Source organism: Hemitrygon akajei, chromosome 25, assembly GCF_048418815.1.
Source record: "Hemitrygon akajei chromosome 25, sHemAka1.3, whole genome shotgun sequence".
In the NCBI taxonomy this organism is placed as follows: domain Eukaryota; kingdom Metazoa; phylum Chordata; class Chondrichthyes; order Myliobatiformes; family Dasyatidae; genus Hemitrygon; species Hemitrygon akajei.
In genome coordinates this window covers 48,152,931-48,172,562 of record NC_133148.1, presented here as the reverse complement: position 1 = coordinate 48,172,562, position 19,632 = coordinate 48,152,931, and the positions used below count along the sequence as shown (strand labels likewise).

Below are 19,632 nucleotides of genomic sequence, written 5' to 3'. Positions count from 1 at the left end.
GTTCATTACATAACACCCAATACTGCTCAAAGAGCCATCTCCAAAGCAGTCAAAAAACACACTCTATTGAAGTTTTATAAATGTCCCTTGACTTTACTGCGGTGCATCCCAGGACCCTACCTTGGCTGTTCTTCACTTGCTTCTTGATACGGGTGTTGGAGGGGGGATGATTCACTGTACAGCTGAAAACTGATTCTGTCATCCACTCCTGTAAACTCACGGTCAGGAAGTGTCTGGCACTGAAAGTCCACCCCTGCTCCAGAGTGGTCGGTGTAGCGCTGGTGTTGGAGGTGATCACGGTGCTGTCTTTCTCCCAGATGACATTTATTTGGTCTGGATAGAAATTGGACACAACACACTCCAGTGTGGCTGTTTTCCTTTTCTTGGTCTCTTCCTGAGGTGGAGGCAGCAGTCTGACCTTGGGACTTCTTATCTCAACTAGAAGTGACAAGAAAACAAAGAAAATGTCAAACATTTTGACTCAGGTAACTAATACTGGCCACTTAATCGCTGGTCTCTGACCCACCTTTGGTACTATTGGTCCGTGCTGACACTCGGGAAGATGAAGGAGATTCCTGAGCAGAGCACTCGTACTCCACCCCACTGAACCACTCCTCCACACTGATCTGGAGTTCACTGACAACTCTGTATCGGGACCCGTCCCTCTGTGGTTGACGTCTGACAGTTCCTACAGTTTTCACCCTGCTGCCCACGTACCAAGTGATGCTTAATTTTCTCGGATCCGTACAGATAACTGTGCACTTCACGGTAGCAGTCTTGTCGATCCACATCTCTTCAATGTAGGGATTTTGAATAAGGACATGCAATTCTGTGGATTAGAAATGGAAATCTTCAAAATCAGACTGGAGATATTTCTATTGGTTGTGTTGGGTCAAGACAGATCATCGGTACATGACAGATGCATTTAATGCAGACAGAATAACAGAAACACCCAGAGCTGAATCATGTGTCTCATATTCCTGTTAGTTTTGATTCAGAAAAGCAAATCAGAACAAAGGATGTGTTAACTAGATTTTGAATCCCTTTCTAATAACTGTACCAATTGGTTCACTGTGAGACAGAGAAGCATGCAGATTTCTCAGCAGAGACACAGCTCAGTATATTCTTTGCTTGGGGACTCAGTGCCATTGATCAGTAACAATGAGCACTGTGAATCAATGAGAATCCCTTTCTCCATCTGGGCTGAGCCTGGAATTCACTCAGTTTAATAACTTCACATCCTGACATTCCAGTCTTACTGTGGCTGTGGCTCTCCCCATCTCTGCAACCTTCACTACCCACACAAGCTTCAGAAAACATCATATTCTTTCAACTCTGCTCATTCATACACCTGCACTACTTCTGCTGGTGCCTGTGGCTTTAGCATTCTTGCTTAGAAACACTAATGCCCCTGTATCTCTTGAAATGAGCAGCCAGAGTGTATCCTGAAGTTGCTGGACTGATGAACTGGGAAAATGGGTTCAAATCCCAACCTGGTGGATGGGAGTTTAAATTCAATTCATCTGTGCTTTTTGAAATAAATAGAAGCCTTCGGAAGTATTGGCAGATTTGTTGAACCTTCTAGCAGCAACAGGGTTGAACTTTAATCACCATCAGGAATGAGGCAGCAAGTCCCTCTCTTCTAGAGAAATCAGTGATTTAAAAGAAATGATAAGTGATGAGCTCTTTGATCAATTTTTGGGTCACCTGTCCTTTGGATTAATGTCAGGTTTGTCTGATTGCACTCACGTGAAGTTTTTGAGGCCGCCTCCCAATGTACTATCATGAGATGCCAGAGGTACTTAATGAATACTTTGTTTCAGTATTCACTACGGACAAGGTGACTGTAGGGAATACTTGCAGTGGACTGAAAAGCTTGAGCATGTATATATTAAGGAAGAGGATGTGCTGGAACTTTTGGAAAGCATCAAGTTGCATATCCCTATATAGTGATATACTGCTACATCAGACTTTAGTTTCACCCTATTCAATTTCAAGTTGACTTAACCATATTGTGATCACTGCTTCCTGGGGGTTCTTTTACCTTCAGCTCCCTAATCACCTCTGGTTCATTACATAACACCCAATACTGCTCAAAGAGCCATCTCCAAAGCAGTCAAAAAACACACTCTATTGAAGTTTTATAAATGTCCCTTGACTTTACTGTGGTGCGTCCCAGGACCCTACCTTGGATGTTCTTCACTTGCTTCTTGATACGGGTGTTGGAGGAGGATGAATCACTTTACAGCTGAAGACTGATTCTGTCTTCCACTCCTGTAAACTCACGGTCAGGAAGTGTCTGGTACTGGAAGCCCACCCCTGTTCCAGAGTGGTCGGTGTACCCTAGGCTACTGTGGGAAGCGAGGGAGGAGATTGCTAAGCCTCTGGCGATGATCTTTGCATCATCAATGAGGACGGGAGAAGTCCGGAGGATTGGAGGATTGCAGATGTTGTTCTCTTATTCAAGAAAGGAAGTAGGGATAGCCTAGGAAATTATAGACCAGTGAGTCTTACTACAGTGGTTGGTAAGTTGATGGAAAGATCCTGACAGGCAGGATTTATGAACATTTGTAGAAGCATAATGTGATTAGGAACAGTCATCTTGGCTTTGTCAAAGGCAGGTCATGCCTTATGACCCTGTTTGAATTTTCAGGATGTGACTAAACACATTGATGAGGATAGAGCCGTAGATGTATATGGATTTTAACAAGGCATTTGATAAGGTACTCCATGCAAGGCTTTTTGAGGAAGTAAGGAGGCATGGGATCCAAGGGAACATTGCTTTAAAGATCTAGAACTGGCTTGCCCACAGAAGGCAAAGAGTGGTTGTAGACGGGTCATATTATGCATGGAGGCCGGTGACCAGTGGTGTAACTCAGGGATCTGTTCTGGGACCCCTATTCTTTCTGATTTTTATAAATGACCTGGATAAGTAAGTGGAGGGATGGGTTTGTGAATTACTAATGACACAAAGGTTGGGGAGATTGTGGATAGTGTGGAGGGCTGTCAGAGGTTACAGCGGGACATTGATAGGATGCAAAACTGGGCTGAGAAGTGGCCGATGGAGTTCAACCCTGACAAGTGTGAGGTGGTTAATGTTGGTAGGTCAAATATGACGGCAGAATATAGCATTAATGGCAAGACTCTTGGCAGTGTGGAGGATCAGAGGGATCTTGGGCGCCAAGTCCATAGCACACTCAAAGCTGCTACGCAGGTTGACTCTGTGGTTAAGAAGGCATACGGCACATTGGCTTCATCAATCGTGGGATTGAGTTTAAGAGCCAAGAGGTAATGTTGAAGCTATATAAGACCCTGGTCAGATACTACTTGGAGTACTGTGCTCAATTCTGTTAACCTCACTACAGGAAGGATATGGAAAACATAGAAATGGTGCAGAGGAGATTTACAAGGATGTTGCCTGGATTGGGGAGCATGCCTTATGAGAAGAGGTTGAGTGAACTCGGCCTTTTCTCCTTGGAGCAACAGAGGTTGAGAGGTGACCTGATAGAGGTGTACAAGACAATGAGAGGCACTGATTGTATGGATAGTCAGAGGCTTTTTCCCAGGGCTGAAATGGCTAGCACGAGGGGGCATAGTTATAAGGTGCTTGGAAGTAGGTGCCAAGGAGATGTCAGTGATAAGTTATTTTACTTAGAGAGTGGTGAGTGCGTGGAATGGGCTGCCGGCAGCAGTGGTGGAGGTGGAAACAATAGGGTCTTTTAAGGACTCCTGCATGGATGCACGGAGCTTAGAAAAATAGGCTATGGGTAAGCCTAGGTAGTTCAAAGGTAGGGACATGTTCGGCACAGCTTTGTGGGCCGAAATGTCTGTATTGTGCTGTAGGTTTTCTATGTTCTATCATCAGTTCACGTACACTGCAGCTCTCTGCACTGTGTACACCATTTACACACTCGGTCACCTTCAGGCACGGGGGGTGTTAGATAGATAGATAGATAGATAGATAGATACTTTATTCATCCCCATGGGGAAATTCAACATTTTTTTCCAATGTCCCATACACTTGTTGTAGCAAAAACTCATTACATACAATACAATACTTAACTCAGTAATAATATGATATGCATCTAAATCACTAGCTCAAAAAGCATTAATAATAGCTTTAAAAAGTTCTTAAGTCCTGGCAGTTGAATTGTAAAGCCTAATGGCATTGGGGAGTATTGACCTCTTCATCCTGTCTGAGGAGCATTGCATCGACAGTAACCTGTCGCTGAAACTGCTTCTCTGTCTCTGGATGGTGCTATGTAGAGGATGTTCAGGGTTTTCCATAATTGACCGTAGCCTACTCAGCGCCCTTCGCTCAGCTACCGATGTTAAACTCTCCAGTACTTTGCCCACGACAGAGCCCGCCTTCCTTATCAGCTTATTAAGACGTGAGGCGTCCTTCTTCTTAATGCTTCCTCCCCAACACGCCACCACAAAGAAGAGGGCGCTCTCAACAACTGACCTATAGAACATCTTCAGCATCTCACTGCAGACGTTGAATGACGCCAACCTTCTAAGGAAGTACAGTCGACTCTGTGCCTTCCTGCACAAGGCATCTGTGTTGGCAGTCCAGTCTAGCTTCTCGTCCAACTGTACTCCCAGATACTTGTAGGTCTTAACCTGCTCCACACATTCTCCATTAATGATCACTGGCTCCATATGAGTCCTAGATCTCCTAAAGTCCACCACCATCTCCTTGGTCTTGGTGACATTGAGACGCAGGTAGTTTGAGTTGCACCATATCACAAAGTCCTGTATCAGTTTCCTATACTCCTCCTCCTGTCCATTCCTGACACACCCCACTATGGCCGTGTCATCAGCGAACTTCTGCACATGGCAGGACTCCGAGTTATATTGGAAGTCAGATGTGTACAGGGTGAACAGGACCGGAGAGAGTACGGTTCCCTGTGGCGCTCCTGTGCTGCTGACCACTGTGTCAGACCTACAGTCTCCCAACCGCACATACTGAGGTCTATCTGTCAAGTAGTCCACTATCCAATCCACCATGTAAGAGTCTACTCCCATCTCCGTTAGTTTGTGCTTTAAGATCTTGGGCTGGATGGTGTTAAAGGCACTAGAGAAGTCAAGGAATGTAATCCTCACAGCACAACTGACCCCATCTAGGTGAGAGAGTGATTTGTGCAGCAAATACGTGATAGCATCCTCCACTCCCACCTTCTCCTTATACGCAAACTGAAGCGGATCCCGGGCGTGCCTGGTTTGTGGCCTCAGATTCTGTATTATCAGCCGCTCCATGGTCTTCATCACGTGCGACGTCAAGGCAACAGGTCTGAAGTCATTCAACTCCTTTGGTTGTGGTTTCTTCGGTACCGGGACAATACAAGATGTTTTCCACTGTCTGGGTACTCTTCTCTGATCTAGACTCATGTTGAAGATGCGCTGTAGTGGTTCTCCCAGTTCAGTCGCACAGGCCCTTAGTAATCGTGGGGAAACTCCATCCGGTCCAGCCGCCTTGCTGGTACAGATCTTCCTCAGTTGACCTTCCACCTGTGCAGCCGTAAACCTGGACGTGGGCCAGGTCTCCTGTGAGTGGATATTATCCTGTGAGGGAAGTAAGCCTGGTGTGGAGTTCTGCAGTGAGGGTGAGATTGTGCTGTCGAACCTATTGACATTTAGTGTGGAGGCTGATTGTGTTTGTGTCATGGTTGAGACCTTCAATGGGACTGTGAGTCAGTGTCTTTGTCTGAAGAAAGAGCAGATGCAACACACACTGTCCAGTCTGACTGGGACGGATCATCTGACAAAGTATGATGTGTATTTCTTAACCTTTCTCATCTTAGTAAGATTACGAGCAATATTCTTTTAAAATACAAAATCTCTGAAGTAGTCTAGATGATCATTGCTGTCATGTAATATCACAAATATGCAAACCTAGGTGTACAGTGAAGGGTCACTGAATTGTGAATCTCAGTTTGATCAGCACTGTGATGTTAAACGTGTTTATTGCAGGTTTCTCAGTTAGGTCCCATATCAGCCTGGTCTTGATGTTCAGCAGTCCCTGGGAAATGCGATTCTCTCATAAAACCTGACAGAGTCATGATCGCTCCCCTTATTGCTGAATGCTGGTGTTATTCCACAAGAAGCATATAATCCTGTCAATGCTTGGGTAATTCTATCAAAACATTCTCTGCTGTGACATTCCTTGGGATCATTGCATTTCCCTCTTGACCAAGGAAACTGGAATTGGGATCTGAGTGACACTGAAGCAACAATGTACACAAATGAATGAGTGAATGGACAACCAGAAACACAAGAGATTCTACAGATGCTGGAAAACTTGAACAACCCACACAAAATGCTGGAGGAATTCAGCAAGCCAGGCAGTATCTATGGAGCGAAATAAACAGTCGATCTTTGGGGCTGAGAGATTTCACTGGTACTGGAAAGGAAATGGGCAGAAGCCAGAATAAGAGGTGGGTGGAGTGGAGAGGAATACATTCTGTCAGATGAGAGGTGAGACCAGGTGAGGGGGAAAGGGTGTGGATGGGGGAGGGGATATGAAATAAGAAGCTGGTAGGGGATCAGTGAAAGAGATAAATGGCGACGCAGAAGGAATCAGATTGGACAGTGGACCATGGAGGGAAGTGTTCGGTGGCGGGGGGGGGGGGGGGAACCAAATGGAGATAATGTGCAGCTGAGAAGTGAAGACACGAAGGTGTACCTAGTACGGGGAAGAGAAAAAAGGTGAATAATGGAGTGGGAGGGGGAGGGGTTGGTGAGATTACTGCAGAAATAACTATTCACATCATCAGGTTGGCAGATATCTGGATGGAATATGAGGTGTTGCTACTCCAACCTGACTTTGGCCTCTGTGGAGCAGTGGAGGAGGTCATGGACAGACATGTCAGAATGGGAATGGGTAGACAAACTGTCCAGAAGGATATTGGAAAGTTGAAATTTGGAGGGGCAAAGTAGAAAGTTTGAATCAGGTGTATTCTTTTCTTTCTGAAAATCCTCAGTCCCAATGGATACCAGGGCCAGGTCTGGAACCCAGTAAATGGATTATAATAAAATTCATTAATGAATTGTATACACGTGTTCCGCTTGCAAGGATAAGTGCCAGGAGGGAGATCAGTGGGGAGGGATGAATGGACGAGGGAGTCGTGTAGATTGCAATCCCTGTGGAAAGCAGAAAGTTGTGGGGTGGGTGAAAGGAATGATGTGCTTGGTGGTGGGATCCCGTTAGACATGGCAGAAGTTACAGAAAATTATGTGCTGGATGCAGAGGCTGGTGGGGTGGTATATGAGAACAAGAGGAACCCTATCGCTGGTCAGGTACTGGGAGGATGGGGTAAGAGTAGACATGCGTGAAATAGAAGAGATGTGGTTGTGGGCAACGTTGATGGTGGAGGAAGGGAAGTCCCTTTGAAAAAGAGGAAAGCTCCTTCATTCTGGAATGAAAAGCCTCATACTGAGTGCAGATGCAGTGGCGATGGAGGAATTGAAAGAAGGGGATGGTGTTTTTACAAGTAACAGGGTGGCAAGGGGTATAGTCCAGATAGCTATGAGTCTGTGGGTTGATTATATACATCAGTGGATAATCTGTCTCCAGAGATAGAGGCAGAAGGATTGAGAAAGCGGACGGAGGTGTCAGAAATCGACCAGGTAAATTTAAGGTCTGAGTGGAAGTTGGAGGCAAAGTGGATGAAGTTGAAGAGTTCAGCATGGTTGCAGGAAGCAGCATCGATGTAGTTGTCAATGTAGTGTAGAAAACGTGTGGGATGGTCACTTGTGTAGGCTTGGAACATAGACTGTTCCACATAGCCGACAAACAAGCAGGCATAGCTGGGATCCATGTGAGTGCCCATGGCTACCTCTGCCCACAGTGTACAAGTGCTGCACCTGCCCCTACACCTCCTCCCACACTACCATTTATGGCTCTAAACAGTTTTTCTAGGTGAGGTGACACTTTACCTGTGAGTCTGTTGGGGTTAAATACTGTGTTCAGTGTTCCCGGTGTGGCCTCCTGTACATCAGTGAGACCCGACGTAGATTGGAAGACCACTTCGCTGAGCACCCATGCTCCGTCCACCAGAAAGATCGAGATCTCCCAGTGGCACCAATTTTAATTCCACTTCCCATTCCCGTTCCAATATGTCAATCCATGGCCTCCTCCACTGTCGTGATGAGGCCATACTAAAGTTGGAGGAATAACACTTATTCTGTCTGGGTAGCCTCCAACCTGATGGCATTATCATCAATTTCTCAAACATGTGGTAATGCCACCCACCAACCCCCTCTTCACCATTTCACATCCTCTTTTCCCTCCCTCACCTCATCTCCTTGCCTCCCCATCACCTCTCTGGTGCTTCTCCCCCCTTTTCTTTCTTCCATAGACTTCTGTCTCTTTCACTGATCAACTCCCAGCACTTTACTTCATTCTTCCCCCTCCAGGTTTCACTTATCGCCTTGTGTTTCTCTCTTCCCTCCCCCCAGCTATTAAATCTGCTCATCAGTTTTCTTTCTAGTCCTGCTAAATGGTTTCTGCCCAAAATATCAACTGCACTCTTTTGCATAGATGCTGCCTGGCCTGCTGAGTTCCTCCAGCATTTTGTATGTGTTGCTCGGATTTCCAGCATCTGCAGATTTTCTCTTGTTTGTGATATCTTATCATTTGTTTAAAATAATAAACCTATATTACATTTAAAACATGATTTTCAACAAGAAATAACTCATAACTGATTGCATACCTGACACACCAGGCCAAGACTCCCCAGTCAGAATTCCAGCAGGACCTGATATATGTGGTAGAGTGTGGTGACAGCTCTGGAGCCATCTGTCACTCAGTAAATCCCAGGGTACAGTGGCCTGTGGAACTGAGGGACTGACTCCAGTGTAACTGGCTGAACACTGGTTGTCCCCTTCAGACTGCCAGCCACAACCAGCACCATTTCACCCACACTATCCTCAGCTTCCCGGGTACACAAAACCTCAGGAATAGGCTGGTCAGCTGAGATCTGAGGAACCTCAGTGCTCTTTATCAATGTCAACCCCTGACAACAGGGAAGTTGCTGGAACAAAGACCTGGGACCATTTGGATGACCCACAACTAACTAGTGTCTGTCTATTCACCTACTTCACTGCCAGAAATCAGATGAGGAGTTCCCAGTGGTGGGGAGCTTTTGGAATTGAAGGCTAAAAGTGAACATTCTCTTCCAACATCACCCAAACAAGACTAGATTGTCATGTTGTAGTTCAGTTTGTGGGAACAAGATACAGACAAATTGGAGGTTTAGTCCCCTATATGAAGTGACACACTGCAGAAGTACTTGCTGGGTTCGGAAAGGCTCTGGGATGTTCTGGGGTTGTAGAAGCCAATGAAAAACAAATTGTTTTCATCAAAATAAATTCAGTAAAACAAAACTGGAAACAGCATAGTTGCCAGAAATCAGACTGACAGAGTCTGGTGAAGGGTCACTGATGTGAAACATTAACTCTGTTTCTCACCCCACAGATGTTCCCTGAGCTGCTCAGTGTTGGCAGTGCAGGAGGCACAATAATGTCAGTCGGTGAGATTTGCAGCTGAGGATCTTTTACATCCCAGGACCAGCAGGTGGTAAGTACAGTTCTGTCTGGATCAGTGTTCCTCTGGGTCTTTATAAAAACACCCATCAAACTGACAGCAGGGTGCTGGGGTGAAGAGGGGAACTGGATCTGGGTGGGTCACAGGGTGCTGGGGTGAAGAGGGGAACTGGATCTGGGTGGGGCACAGGGTGCTGGGGTGAAGAGGGGAACTGGATCTGGTTAGGTCACAGGGTCCTGGGGTGAAGAGGGGAACTGGATCTGGGTGGGGCACAGGGTGCTGGGGTGAAGAGGGGAACTGGATCTGGGTGGGACACAGGGTGCTGGGGTGAAGAGGGGAACTGCATCTGGGTGGGTCACAGGGTGATGGGGTGAAGAGGGGAACCGCATCTGGGTGGGTCACAGGGTGATGGGGTGAAGAGGGGAACCGCATCTGGGTGGGTCACAGGGTGATGGGGTGAAGAGGGGAACCGCATCTGGGTGGGTCACAGGGTGCTGGGGTGAAGAGGGGAACCGGATCTGGGTGGGTCACAGGGTGCTGGGGTGAAGAGGGGAACCGGATCTGGGTGGGTCACAGGGTGCTGGGGTGAAGAGGGGAACTGGATCTGGGTGGGTCACAGGGTGCTGGGGTGAAGAGGGGAACTGGATCTGGGTGGGTCACAGGGTGCTGGGGTGAAGAGGGGAACTGGATCTGGGTGGGGCACAGGGTGCTGGGGTGAAGAGGGGAACTGGATCTGGTTAGGTCACAGGGTCCTGGGGTGAAGAGGGGAACTGGATCTGGGTGGGGCACAGGGTGCTGGGGTGAAGAGGGGAACTGGATCTGGGTGGGTCACAGGGTGATGGGGTGAAGAGGGGAACTGGATCTGGGTGGGTCACAGGGTGCTGGGGTGAAGAGGGGAACTGGATCTGGGTGGGTCACAGGGTGCTGGGGTGGAGGGGAACTGGATCTGGGTGGGTCACAGGGTGATGGGGTGAAGAGGGGAACTGGATCTGGGTGGGTCACAGGGTGCTGGGGTGAAGAGGGGAACTGGATCTGGGTGGGTCACAGGGTGCTGGGGTGAAGAGGGGAACTGGATCTGGGTGGGTCACAGGGAGCTGGGTGAAGAGGGGAACAGGATCTGGGTGGGTCACAGGGTGCTGGGGTGAAGAGGGGAACTGGATCTGGGTGTGTCACAGGGTGCTGGGGTGAATAGGGGAACGGGATCTGGGTGGGTCACAGGGTGCTGGGGTGAAGAGGGGAACTGGATCTGGGTGGGACACAGGGTGCTGGGGTGAAGAGGGGAACTGGATCTGGGTGGGACACAGGGTGCTGGGGTGAAGAGGGGAACTGGATCTGGGTGGGACACAGGGTGCTGGGGTGAAGAGGGGAACTGGATCTGGGTGGGACACAGGGTGCTGGGGTGAAGAGGGGAACTGGATCTGGGTGGGTCATAGGGTGCTGGGGTGAAGAGGGGAACTGGATCCGGGTGGGACACAGGGTGCTGGGGTGAAGAGGGGAACTGGATCTGGGTGGGACACAGGGTGCTGGGGTGAAGAGGGGAACTGGATCTGGGTGGGACACAGGGTGCTGGGGTGAAGAGGGGAACTGGATCTGGGTGGGTCACAGGGTGCTGGGGTGAAGAGGGGAACTGGATCTGGGTGGGTCACAGGGTGCTGGGGTGAAGAGGGGAACTGGATCTGGGTGGGTCACAGGGTGCTGGGGTGAAGAGGGGAACTGGATCTGGGTGGGTCACAGGGTGCTGGGGTGAAGAGGGGAACTGGATCTGGGTGGGTCACAGTGTGTTGGGGTGAAGAGGGGAACTGGATCTGGGTGGGTCACAGGGTGCTGGGTGAAGAGGGGAACTGGATCTGGGTGGGTCACAGGGTGCTGGGGTGAAGAGGGGAACAGGATCTGGTTGGGTCAGGGTGCTGGGGTGAAGAGGGGAACTGGATCTGGGTGGGTCACAGTGTGTTGGGGTGAAGAGGGGAACTGGATCTGGGTGGGTCACAGGGTGCTGGATGAAGAGGGGAACTGGATCTGGGTGGGTCACAGGGTGCTGGGGTGAAGAGGGGAACTGCATCTGGGTGGGTCACAGGGTGCTGGGGTGAAGAGGGGAACTGGATCTGGGTGGGTCACAGGGTGCTGGGGTGAAGAGGGGAACTGGATCTGGGTGGGTCACAGGGTGATGGGGTGAAGAGGGGAACTGGATCTGGGTGGGTCACAGGGTGCTGGGGTGAAGTGGGGAACTGGATCTGGGTGGGTCACAGGGTGCTGGAGTGAAGAGGGGAACTGGATCTGGGTGGGTCACAGGGTGCTGGGGTGAAGAGGGGAACTGGATCTGGGTGGGTCACAGGGTGCTGGGGTGAAGAGGGGAACTGGATCTGGGTGGGTCACAGGGTGCTGGGGTGAAGAGGGGAACTGGATCTGGGTGGGTCACAGGGTGCTGGGTGAAGAGGGGAACTGGATCTGGGTGGGTCACAGGGTGCTGGGGTGAAGAGGGGAACTGGATCTGGGTGTGTCACAGGGTGCTGGGGTGAATAGGGGAACTGGATCTGGGTGGGTCACAGGGTGCTGGGGTGAAGAGGGGAACTGGATCTGGGTGGGACACAGGGTGCTGGGGTGAAGAGGGGAACTGGATCTGGGTGTGTCACAGGGTGCTGGGGTGAAGAGGGGAACTGGATCTGGGTGGGTCACAGGGTGCTGGGGTGAAGAGGGGAACTGGATCTGGGTGGGACACAGGGTGCTGGGGTGAAGAGGGGAACTGGATCTGGGTGGGACACAGGGTGCTGGGGTGAAGAGGGGAACTGGATCTGGGTGGGACACAGGGTGCTGGGGTGAAGAGGGGAACTGGATCTGGGTGGGTCATAGGGTGCTGGGGTGAAGAGGGGAACTGGATCCGGGTGGGACACAGGGTGCTGGGGTGAAGAGGGGAACTGGATCTGGGTGGGACACAGGGTGCTGGGGTGAAGAGGGGAACTGGATCTGGGTGGGACACAGGGTGCTGGGGTGAAGAGGGGAACTGGATCTGGGTGGGACACAGGGTGCTGGGGTGAAGAGGGGAACTGGATCTGGGTGGGTCATAGGGTGCTGGGGTGAAGAGGGGAACTGGATCTGGGTGGGACACAGGGTGCTGGGGTGAAGAGGGGAACTGCATCTGGGTGGGACACAGGGTGCTGGGGTGAAGAGGGGAACTGGATCTGGGTGGGTCACAGAGTGCTGGGGTGAAGAGGGGAACTGGATCTGGGTGGGACACAGGGTGCTGGGGTGAAGAGGGGAACTGGATCTGGGTGGGACACAGGGTGCTGGGGTGAAGAGGGGAACTGGATCTGGGTGGGACACAGGGTGCTGGGGTGAAGAGGGGAACTGGATCTGGGTGGGTCATAGGGTGCTGGGGTGAAGAGGGGAACTGGATCTGGGTGGGACACAGGGTGCTGGGGTGAAGAGGGGAACTGCATCTGGGTGGGACACAGGGTGCTGGGGTGAAGAGGGGAACTGGATCTGGGTGGGTTACAGAGTGCTGGGGTGAAGAGGGGAACTGGGTCTTGGTGGGTGACAGGGTGCTGCTGTGAAGAGGGGAACTGGATCTGGGTGGGTCATAGGGTGCTGGGGTGAAGAGGGGAACTGGATCTGGGTGGGTCACAGGGTGCTGGGGTGAAGAGGGGAACTGGATCTGGGTGGGTCACAGGGTGCTGGGGTGAAGAGGGGAACTGGATCTGGGTGGGTCACAGGGTGCTGGGGTGAAGAGGGGAACTGGATCTGGGTGGGTCACAGGGTGCTGGGGTGAAGAGGGGAACTGGATCTGGGTGGGTCACAGGGTGCTGGGGTGAAGAGGGGAACTGGATCTGGGTGGGTCACAGGGTGCTGGGGTGAAGAGGGGAACTGGATCTGGGTGGGTCACAGGGTGCTGGGGTGAAGAGGGGAACTGGATCTGGGTGGGTCACAGGGTGCTGGGGTGAAGAGGGGAACAGGATCTGGTTGGGTCAGGGTGCTGGGGTGAAGAGGGGAACTGGATCTGGGTGGGTCACAGTGTGTTGGGGTGAAGAGGGGAACTGGATCTGGGTGGGTCACAGGGTGCTGGATGAAGAGGGGAACTGGATCTGGGTGGGTCACAGGGTGCTGGGGTGAAGAGGGGAACTGCATCTGGGTGGGTCACAGGGTGCTGGGGTGAAGAGGGGAACTGGATCTGGGTGGGTCACAGGGTGCTGGGGTGAAGAGGGGAACTGGATCTGGGTGGGTCACAGGGTGATGGGGTGAAGAGGGGAACTGGATCTGGGTGGGTCACAGGGTGCTGGGGTGAAGTGGGGAACTGGATCTGGGTGGGTCACAGGGTGCTGGAGTGAAGAGGGGAACTGGATCTGGGTGGGTCACAGGGTGCTGGGGTGAAGAGGGGAACTGGATCTGGGTGGGTCACAGGGTGCTGGGGTGAAGAGGGGAACTGGATCTGGGTGGGTCACAGGGTGCTGGGGTGAAGAGGGGAACTGGATCTGGGTGGGTCACAGGGTGATGGGGTGAAGAGGGGAACTGGATCTGGGTGGGTCACAGGGTGCTGGGGTGAAGAGGGGAACTGGATCTGGGTGGGTCACAGGGTGCTGGGGTGAAGAGGGGAACTGGATCTGGGTGGGACACAGGGTGCTGGGGTGAAGAGGGGAACTGGATCTGGGTGGGACACAGGGTGCTGGGGTGAAGAAGGGAACTGGATCTGGGTGGGTCACAGGGTGCTGGGGTGAAGTGGGGAACTGGATCTGGGTGGGTCACAGGGTGCTGGGGTGAAGAGGGGAACTGGATCTGGGTGGGTCACAGGGTGATGGGGTGAAGAGGGGAACTGGATCTGGGTGGGTCACAGGGTGCTGGGGTGAAGAGGGGAACTGGATCTGGGTGGGTCACAGGGTGCTGGGGTGAAGAGGGGAACTGGATCTGGGTGGGTCACAGGGTGCTGGGGTGAAGAGGGGAACTGGATCTGGGTGGGTCACAGGGTGCTGGGGTGAAGAGGGGAACTGGATCTGGGTGGGTCACAGGGTGCTGGGGTGAAGAGGGGAACTGGATCTGGGTGGGTCACAGTGTGTTGGGGTGAAGAGGGGAACTGGATCTGGGTGGGTCACAGGGTGCTGGGTGAAGAGGGGAACTGGATCTGGGTGGGTCACAGGGTGCTGGGGTGAAGAGGGGAACAGGATCTGGTTGGGTCAGGGTGCTGGGGTGAAGAGGGGAACTGGATCTGGGTGGGTCACAGTGTGTTGGGGTGAAGAGGGGAACTGGATCTGGGTGGGTCACAGGGTGCTGGATGAAGAGGGGAACTGGATCTGGGTGGGTCACAGGGTGCTGGGGTGAAGAGGGGAACTGCATCTGGGTGGGTCACAGGGTGCTGGGGTGAAGAGGGGAACTGGATCTGGGTGGGTCACAGGGTGCTGGGGTGAAGAGGGGAACTGGATCTGGGTGGGTCACAGGGTGATGGGGTGAAGAGGGGAACTGGATCTGGGTGGGTCACAGGGTGCTGGGGTGAAGTGGGGAACTGGATCTGGGTGGGTCACAGGGTGCTGGAGTGAAGAGGGGAACTGGATCTGGGTGGGTCACAGGGTGCTGGGGTGAAGAGGGGAACTGGATCTGGGTGGGTCACAGGGTGCTGGGGTGAAGAGGGGAACTGGATCTGGGTGGGTCACAGGGTGATGGGGTGAAGAGGGGAACTGGATCTGGGTGGGTCACAGGGTGCTGGGGTGAAGAGGGGAACTGGATCTGGGTGGGTCACAGGGTGCTGGGGTGAAGAGGGGAACTGGATCTGGGTGGGACACAGGGTGCTGGGGTGAAGAGGGGAACTGGATCTGGGTGGGACACAGGGTGCTGGGGTGAAGAAGGGAACTGGATCTGGGTGGGTCACAGGGTGCTGGGGTGAAGTGGGGAACTGGATCTGGGTGGGTCACAGGGTGCTGGGGTGAAGAGGGGAACTGGATCTGGGTGGGTCACAGGGTGATGGGGTGAAGAGGGGAACTGGATCTGGGTGGGTCACAGGGTGCTGGGGTGAAGAGGGGAACTGGATCTGGGTGGGTCACAGGGTGCTGGGGTGAAGAGGGGAACTGGATCTGGGTGGGACACAGGGTGCTGGGGTGAAGAGGGGAACTGGATCTGGGTGGGACACAGGGTGCTGGGGTGAAGAAGGGAACTGGATCTGGGTGGGTCACAGGGTGCTGGGGTGAAGTGGGGAACTGGATCTGGGTGGGTCACAGGGTGCTGGAGTGAAGAGGGGAACTGGATCTGGGTGGGTCACAGGGTGCTGGGGTGAAGAGGGGAACTGGATCTGGGTGGGTCACAGGGTGCTGGGGTGAAGAGGGGAACTGGATCTGGGTGGGTCACAGGGTGCTGGGGTGAAGAGGGGAACTGGATCTGGGTGGGTCACAGGGTGATGGGGTGAAGAGGGGAACTGGATCTGGGTGGGTCACAGGGTGCTGGGGTGAAGAGGGGAACTGGATCTGGGTGGGTCACAGGGTGCTGGGGTGAAGAGGGGAACTGGATCTGGGTGGGTCACAGGGTGCTGGGGTGAAGAGCGGAACTGGATCTGGGTGGGTCACAGGGTACTGGGGTGAAGAGGGGAACTGGATCTGGGTGGGTCACAGGGTGCTGGGGTGAAGAGGGGAACTGGATCTGGGTGGGTCACAGTGTGTTGGGGTGAAGAGGGGAACTGGATCTGGGTGGGTCACAGGGTGCTGGGTGAAGAGGGGAACTGGATCTGGGTGGGTCACAGGGTGCTGGGGTGAAGAGGGGAACAGGATCTGGTTGGGTCAGGGTGCTGGGGTGAAGAGGGGAACTGGATCTGGGTGGGTCACAGTGTGTTGGGGTGAAGAGGGGAACTGGATCTGGGTGGGTCACAGGGTGCTGGATGAAGAGGGGAACTGGATCTGGGTGGGTCACAGGGTGCTGGGGTGAAGAGGGGAACTGCATCTGGGTGGGTCACAGGGTGCTGGGGTGAAGAGGGGAACTGGATCTGGGTGGGTCACAGGGTGCTGGGGTGAAGAGGGGAACTGGATCTGGGTGTGTCACAGGGTGATGGGGTGAAGAGGGGAACTGGATCTGGGTGGGTCACAGGGTGCTGGGGTGAAGTGGGGAACTGGATCTGGGTGGGTCACAGGGTGCTGGAGTGAAGAGGGGAACTGGATCTGGGTGGGTCACAGGGTGCTGGGGTGAAGAGGGGAACTGGATCTGGGTGGGTCACAGGGTGCTGGGGTGAAGAGGGGAACTGGATCTGGGTGGGTCACAGGGTGCTGGGGTGAAGAGGGGAACTGGATGTGGGTGGGTCACAGGGTGATGGGGTGAAGAGGGGAACTGGATCTGGGTGGGTCACAGGGTGCTGGGGTGAAGAGGGGAACTGGATCTGGGTGGGTCACAGGGTGCTGGGGTGAAGAGGGGAACTGGATCTGGGTGGGACACAGGGTGCTGGGGTGAAGAGGGGAACTGGATCTGGGTGGGACACAGGGTGCTGGGGTGAAGAAGGGAACTGGATCTGGGTGGGTCACAGGGTGCTGGGGTGAAGTGGGGAACTGGATCTGGGTGGGTCACAGGGTGCTGGGGTGAAGAGGGGAACTGGATCTGGGTGGGTCACAGGGAGATGGGGTGAAGAGGGGAACTGGATCTGGGTGGGTCACAGGGTGCTGGGGTGAAGAGGGGAACTGGATCTGGGTGGGACACAGGGTGCTGGGGTGAAGAGGGGAACTGGATCTGGGTGGGACACAGGGTGCTGGGGTGAAGAAGGGAACTGGATCTGGGTGGGTCACAGGGTGCTGGGGTGAAGTGGGGAACTGGATCTGGGTGGGTCACAGGGTGCTGGAGTGAAGAGGGGAACTGGATCTGGATGGGTCACAGGGTGCTGGGGTGAAGAGGGGAACTGGATCTGGGTGGGTCACAGGGTGCTGGGGTGAAGAGGGGAACTGGATCTGGGTGGGTCACAGGGTGCTGGGGTGAAGAGGGGAACTGCACCTGGGTGGGTCACAGGGTGCTGGGGTGAAGAGGGGAACTGGATCTGGGTGGGTCACAGGGTGCTGGGGTGAAGAGGGGAACTGGATCTGGGTGGGTCACAGGGTGATGGGGTGAAGAGGGGAACTGGATCTGGGTGGGTCACAGGGTGCTGGGGTGAAGAGGGGAACTGCATCTGGGTGGGTCACAGGGTGCTGGGGTGAAGAGGGGAACTGGATCTGGGTGGGTCACAGGGTGCTGGGGTGAAGAGGGGAACTGGATCTGGGTGGGTCACAGGGTGATGGGGTGAAGAGGGGAACTGGATCTGGGTGGGTCACAGGGTGCTGGGGTGAAGTGGGGAACTGGATCTGGGTGGGTCACAGGGTGCTGGAGTGAAGAGGGGAACTGGATCTGTGTGGGTCACAGGGTGCTGGGGTGAAGAGGGGAACTGGATCTGGGTGGGTCACAGGGTGCTGGAGTGAAGAGGGGAACTGGATCTGGGTGGGTCACAGGGTGCTGGGGTGAAGAGGGGAACTGGATCTGGGTGGGTCACAGGGTGATGGGGTGAAGAGGGGAACTGGATCTGGGTGGGTCACAGGGTGCTGGGGTGAAGAGGGGAACTGGATCTGGGTGGGTCACAGGGTGCTGGGGTGAAGAGGGGAACTGGATCTGGGTGGGACACAGGGTGCTGGGGTGAAGAGGGGAACTGGATCTGGGTGGGACACAGGGTGCTGGGGTGAAGAAGGGAACTGGATCTGGGTGGGTCACAGGGTGCTGGGGTGAAGTGGGGAACTGGATCTGGGTGGGTCACAGGGTGCTGGGGTGAAGAGGGGAACTGGATCTGGGTGGGTCACAGGGTGATGGGGTGAAGAGGGGAACTGGATCTGGGTGGGTCACAGGGTGCTGGGGTGAAGAGGGGAACTGGATCTGGGTGGGTCACAGGGTGCTGGGGTGAAGAGGGGAACTGGATCTGGGTGGGACACAGGGTGCTGGGGTGAAGAGGGGAACTGGATCTGGGTGGGACACAGGGTGCTGGGGTGAAGAAGGGAACTGGATCTGGGTGGGTCACAGGGTGCTGGGGTGAAGTGGGGAACTGGATCTGGGTGGGTCACAGGGTGCTGGGGTGAAGAGGGGAACTGGATCTGGGTGGGTCACAGGGTGCTGGGTGAAGAGGGGAACTGGATCTGGGTGGGTCACAGGGTGCTGGGGTGAAGAGGGGAACTGGATCTGGGTGTGTCACAGGGTGCTGGGGTGAATAGGGGAACTGGATCTGGGTGGGTCACAGGGTGCTGGGGTGAAGAGGGGAACTGGATCTGGGTGGGACACAGGGTGCTGGGGTGAAGAGGGGAACTGGATCTGGGTGGGACACAGGGTGCTGGGGTGAAGAGGGGAACTGGATCTGGGTGGGACACAGGGTGCTGGGGTGAAGAGGGGAACTGGATCTGGGTGGGACACAGGGTGCTGGGGTGAAGAGGGGAACTGGATCTGGGTGGGTCATAGGGTGCTGGGGTGAAGAGGGGAACTGGATCCGGGTGGGACACAGGGTGCTGGGGTGAAGAGGGGAACTGGATCTGGGTGGGACACAGGGTGCTGGGGTGAAGAGGGGAACTGGATCTGGGTGGGACACAGGGTGCTGGGGTGAAGAGGGGAACTGGATCTGGGTGGGACACAGGGTGCTGGGGTGAAGAGGGGAACTGGATCTGGGTGGGTCATAGGGTGCTGGGGTGAAGAGGGGAACTGGATCTGGGTGGGACACAGGGTGCTGGGGTGAAGAGGGGAACTGCATCTGGGTGGGACACAGGGTGCTGGGGTGAAGAGGGGAACTGGATCTGGGTGGGTCACAGAGTGCTGGGGTGAAGAGGGGAACTGGATCTGGGTGGGACACAGGGTGCTGGGGTGAAGAGGGGAACTGGATCTGGGTGGGACACAGGGTGCTGGGGTGAAGAGGGGAACTGGATCTGGGTGGGACACAGGGTGCTGGGGTGAAGAGGGGAACTGGATCTGGGTGGGTCATAGGGTGCTGGGGTGAAGAGGGGAACTGGATCTGGGTGGGACACAGGGTGCTGGGGTGAAGAGGGGAACTGCATCTGGGTGGGACACAGGGTGCTGGGGTGAAGAGGGGAACTGGATCTGGGTGGGTTACAGAGTGCTGGGGTGAAGAGGGGAACTGG

General features: G+C 54.0%; 1 long non-coding RNA gene and 1 gene segment (V, D, J or C); one reads left to right on the top strand and one right to left on the bottom strand.

The window, feature by feature from the left end:
- Window positions 1-19,632, top strand: part of LOC140716615 (uncharacterized) — a 132,771-nt gene that overhangs the window by 89,342 nt on the left and 23,797 nt on the right. Inside the window, exon 2 of the long non-coding RNA XR_012096329.1 lies at window positions 9,479-9,580. This is a non-coding gene — a long non-coding RNA (uncharacterized lncRNA). The remainder of the gene's footprint in view (window positions 1-9,478; window positions 9,581-19,632) is intronic.
- Window positions 1-19,632, bottom strand: part of LOC140716612 (immunoglobulin heavy constant gamma 4-like) — an 82,888-nt gene that overhangs the window by 50,934 nt on the left and 12,322 nt on the right. Inside the window, 2 exon segments of the C gene segment in view lie at window positions 121-438; window positions 527-829. Of these exon segments, the coding sequence occupies window positions 121-438; window positions 527-791 (583 nt within the window).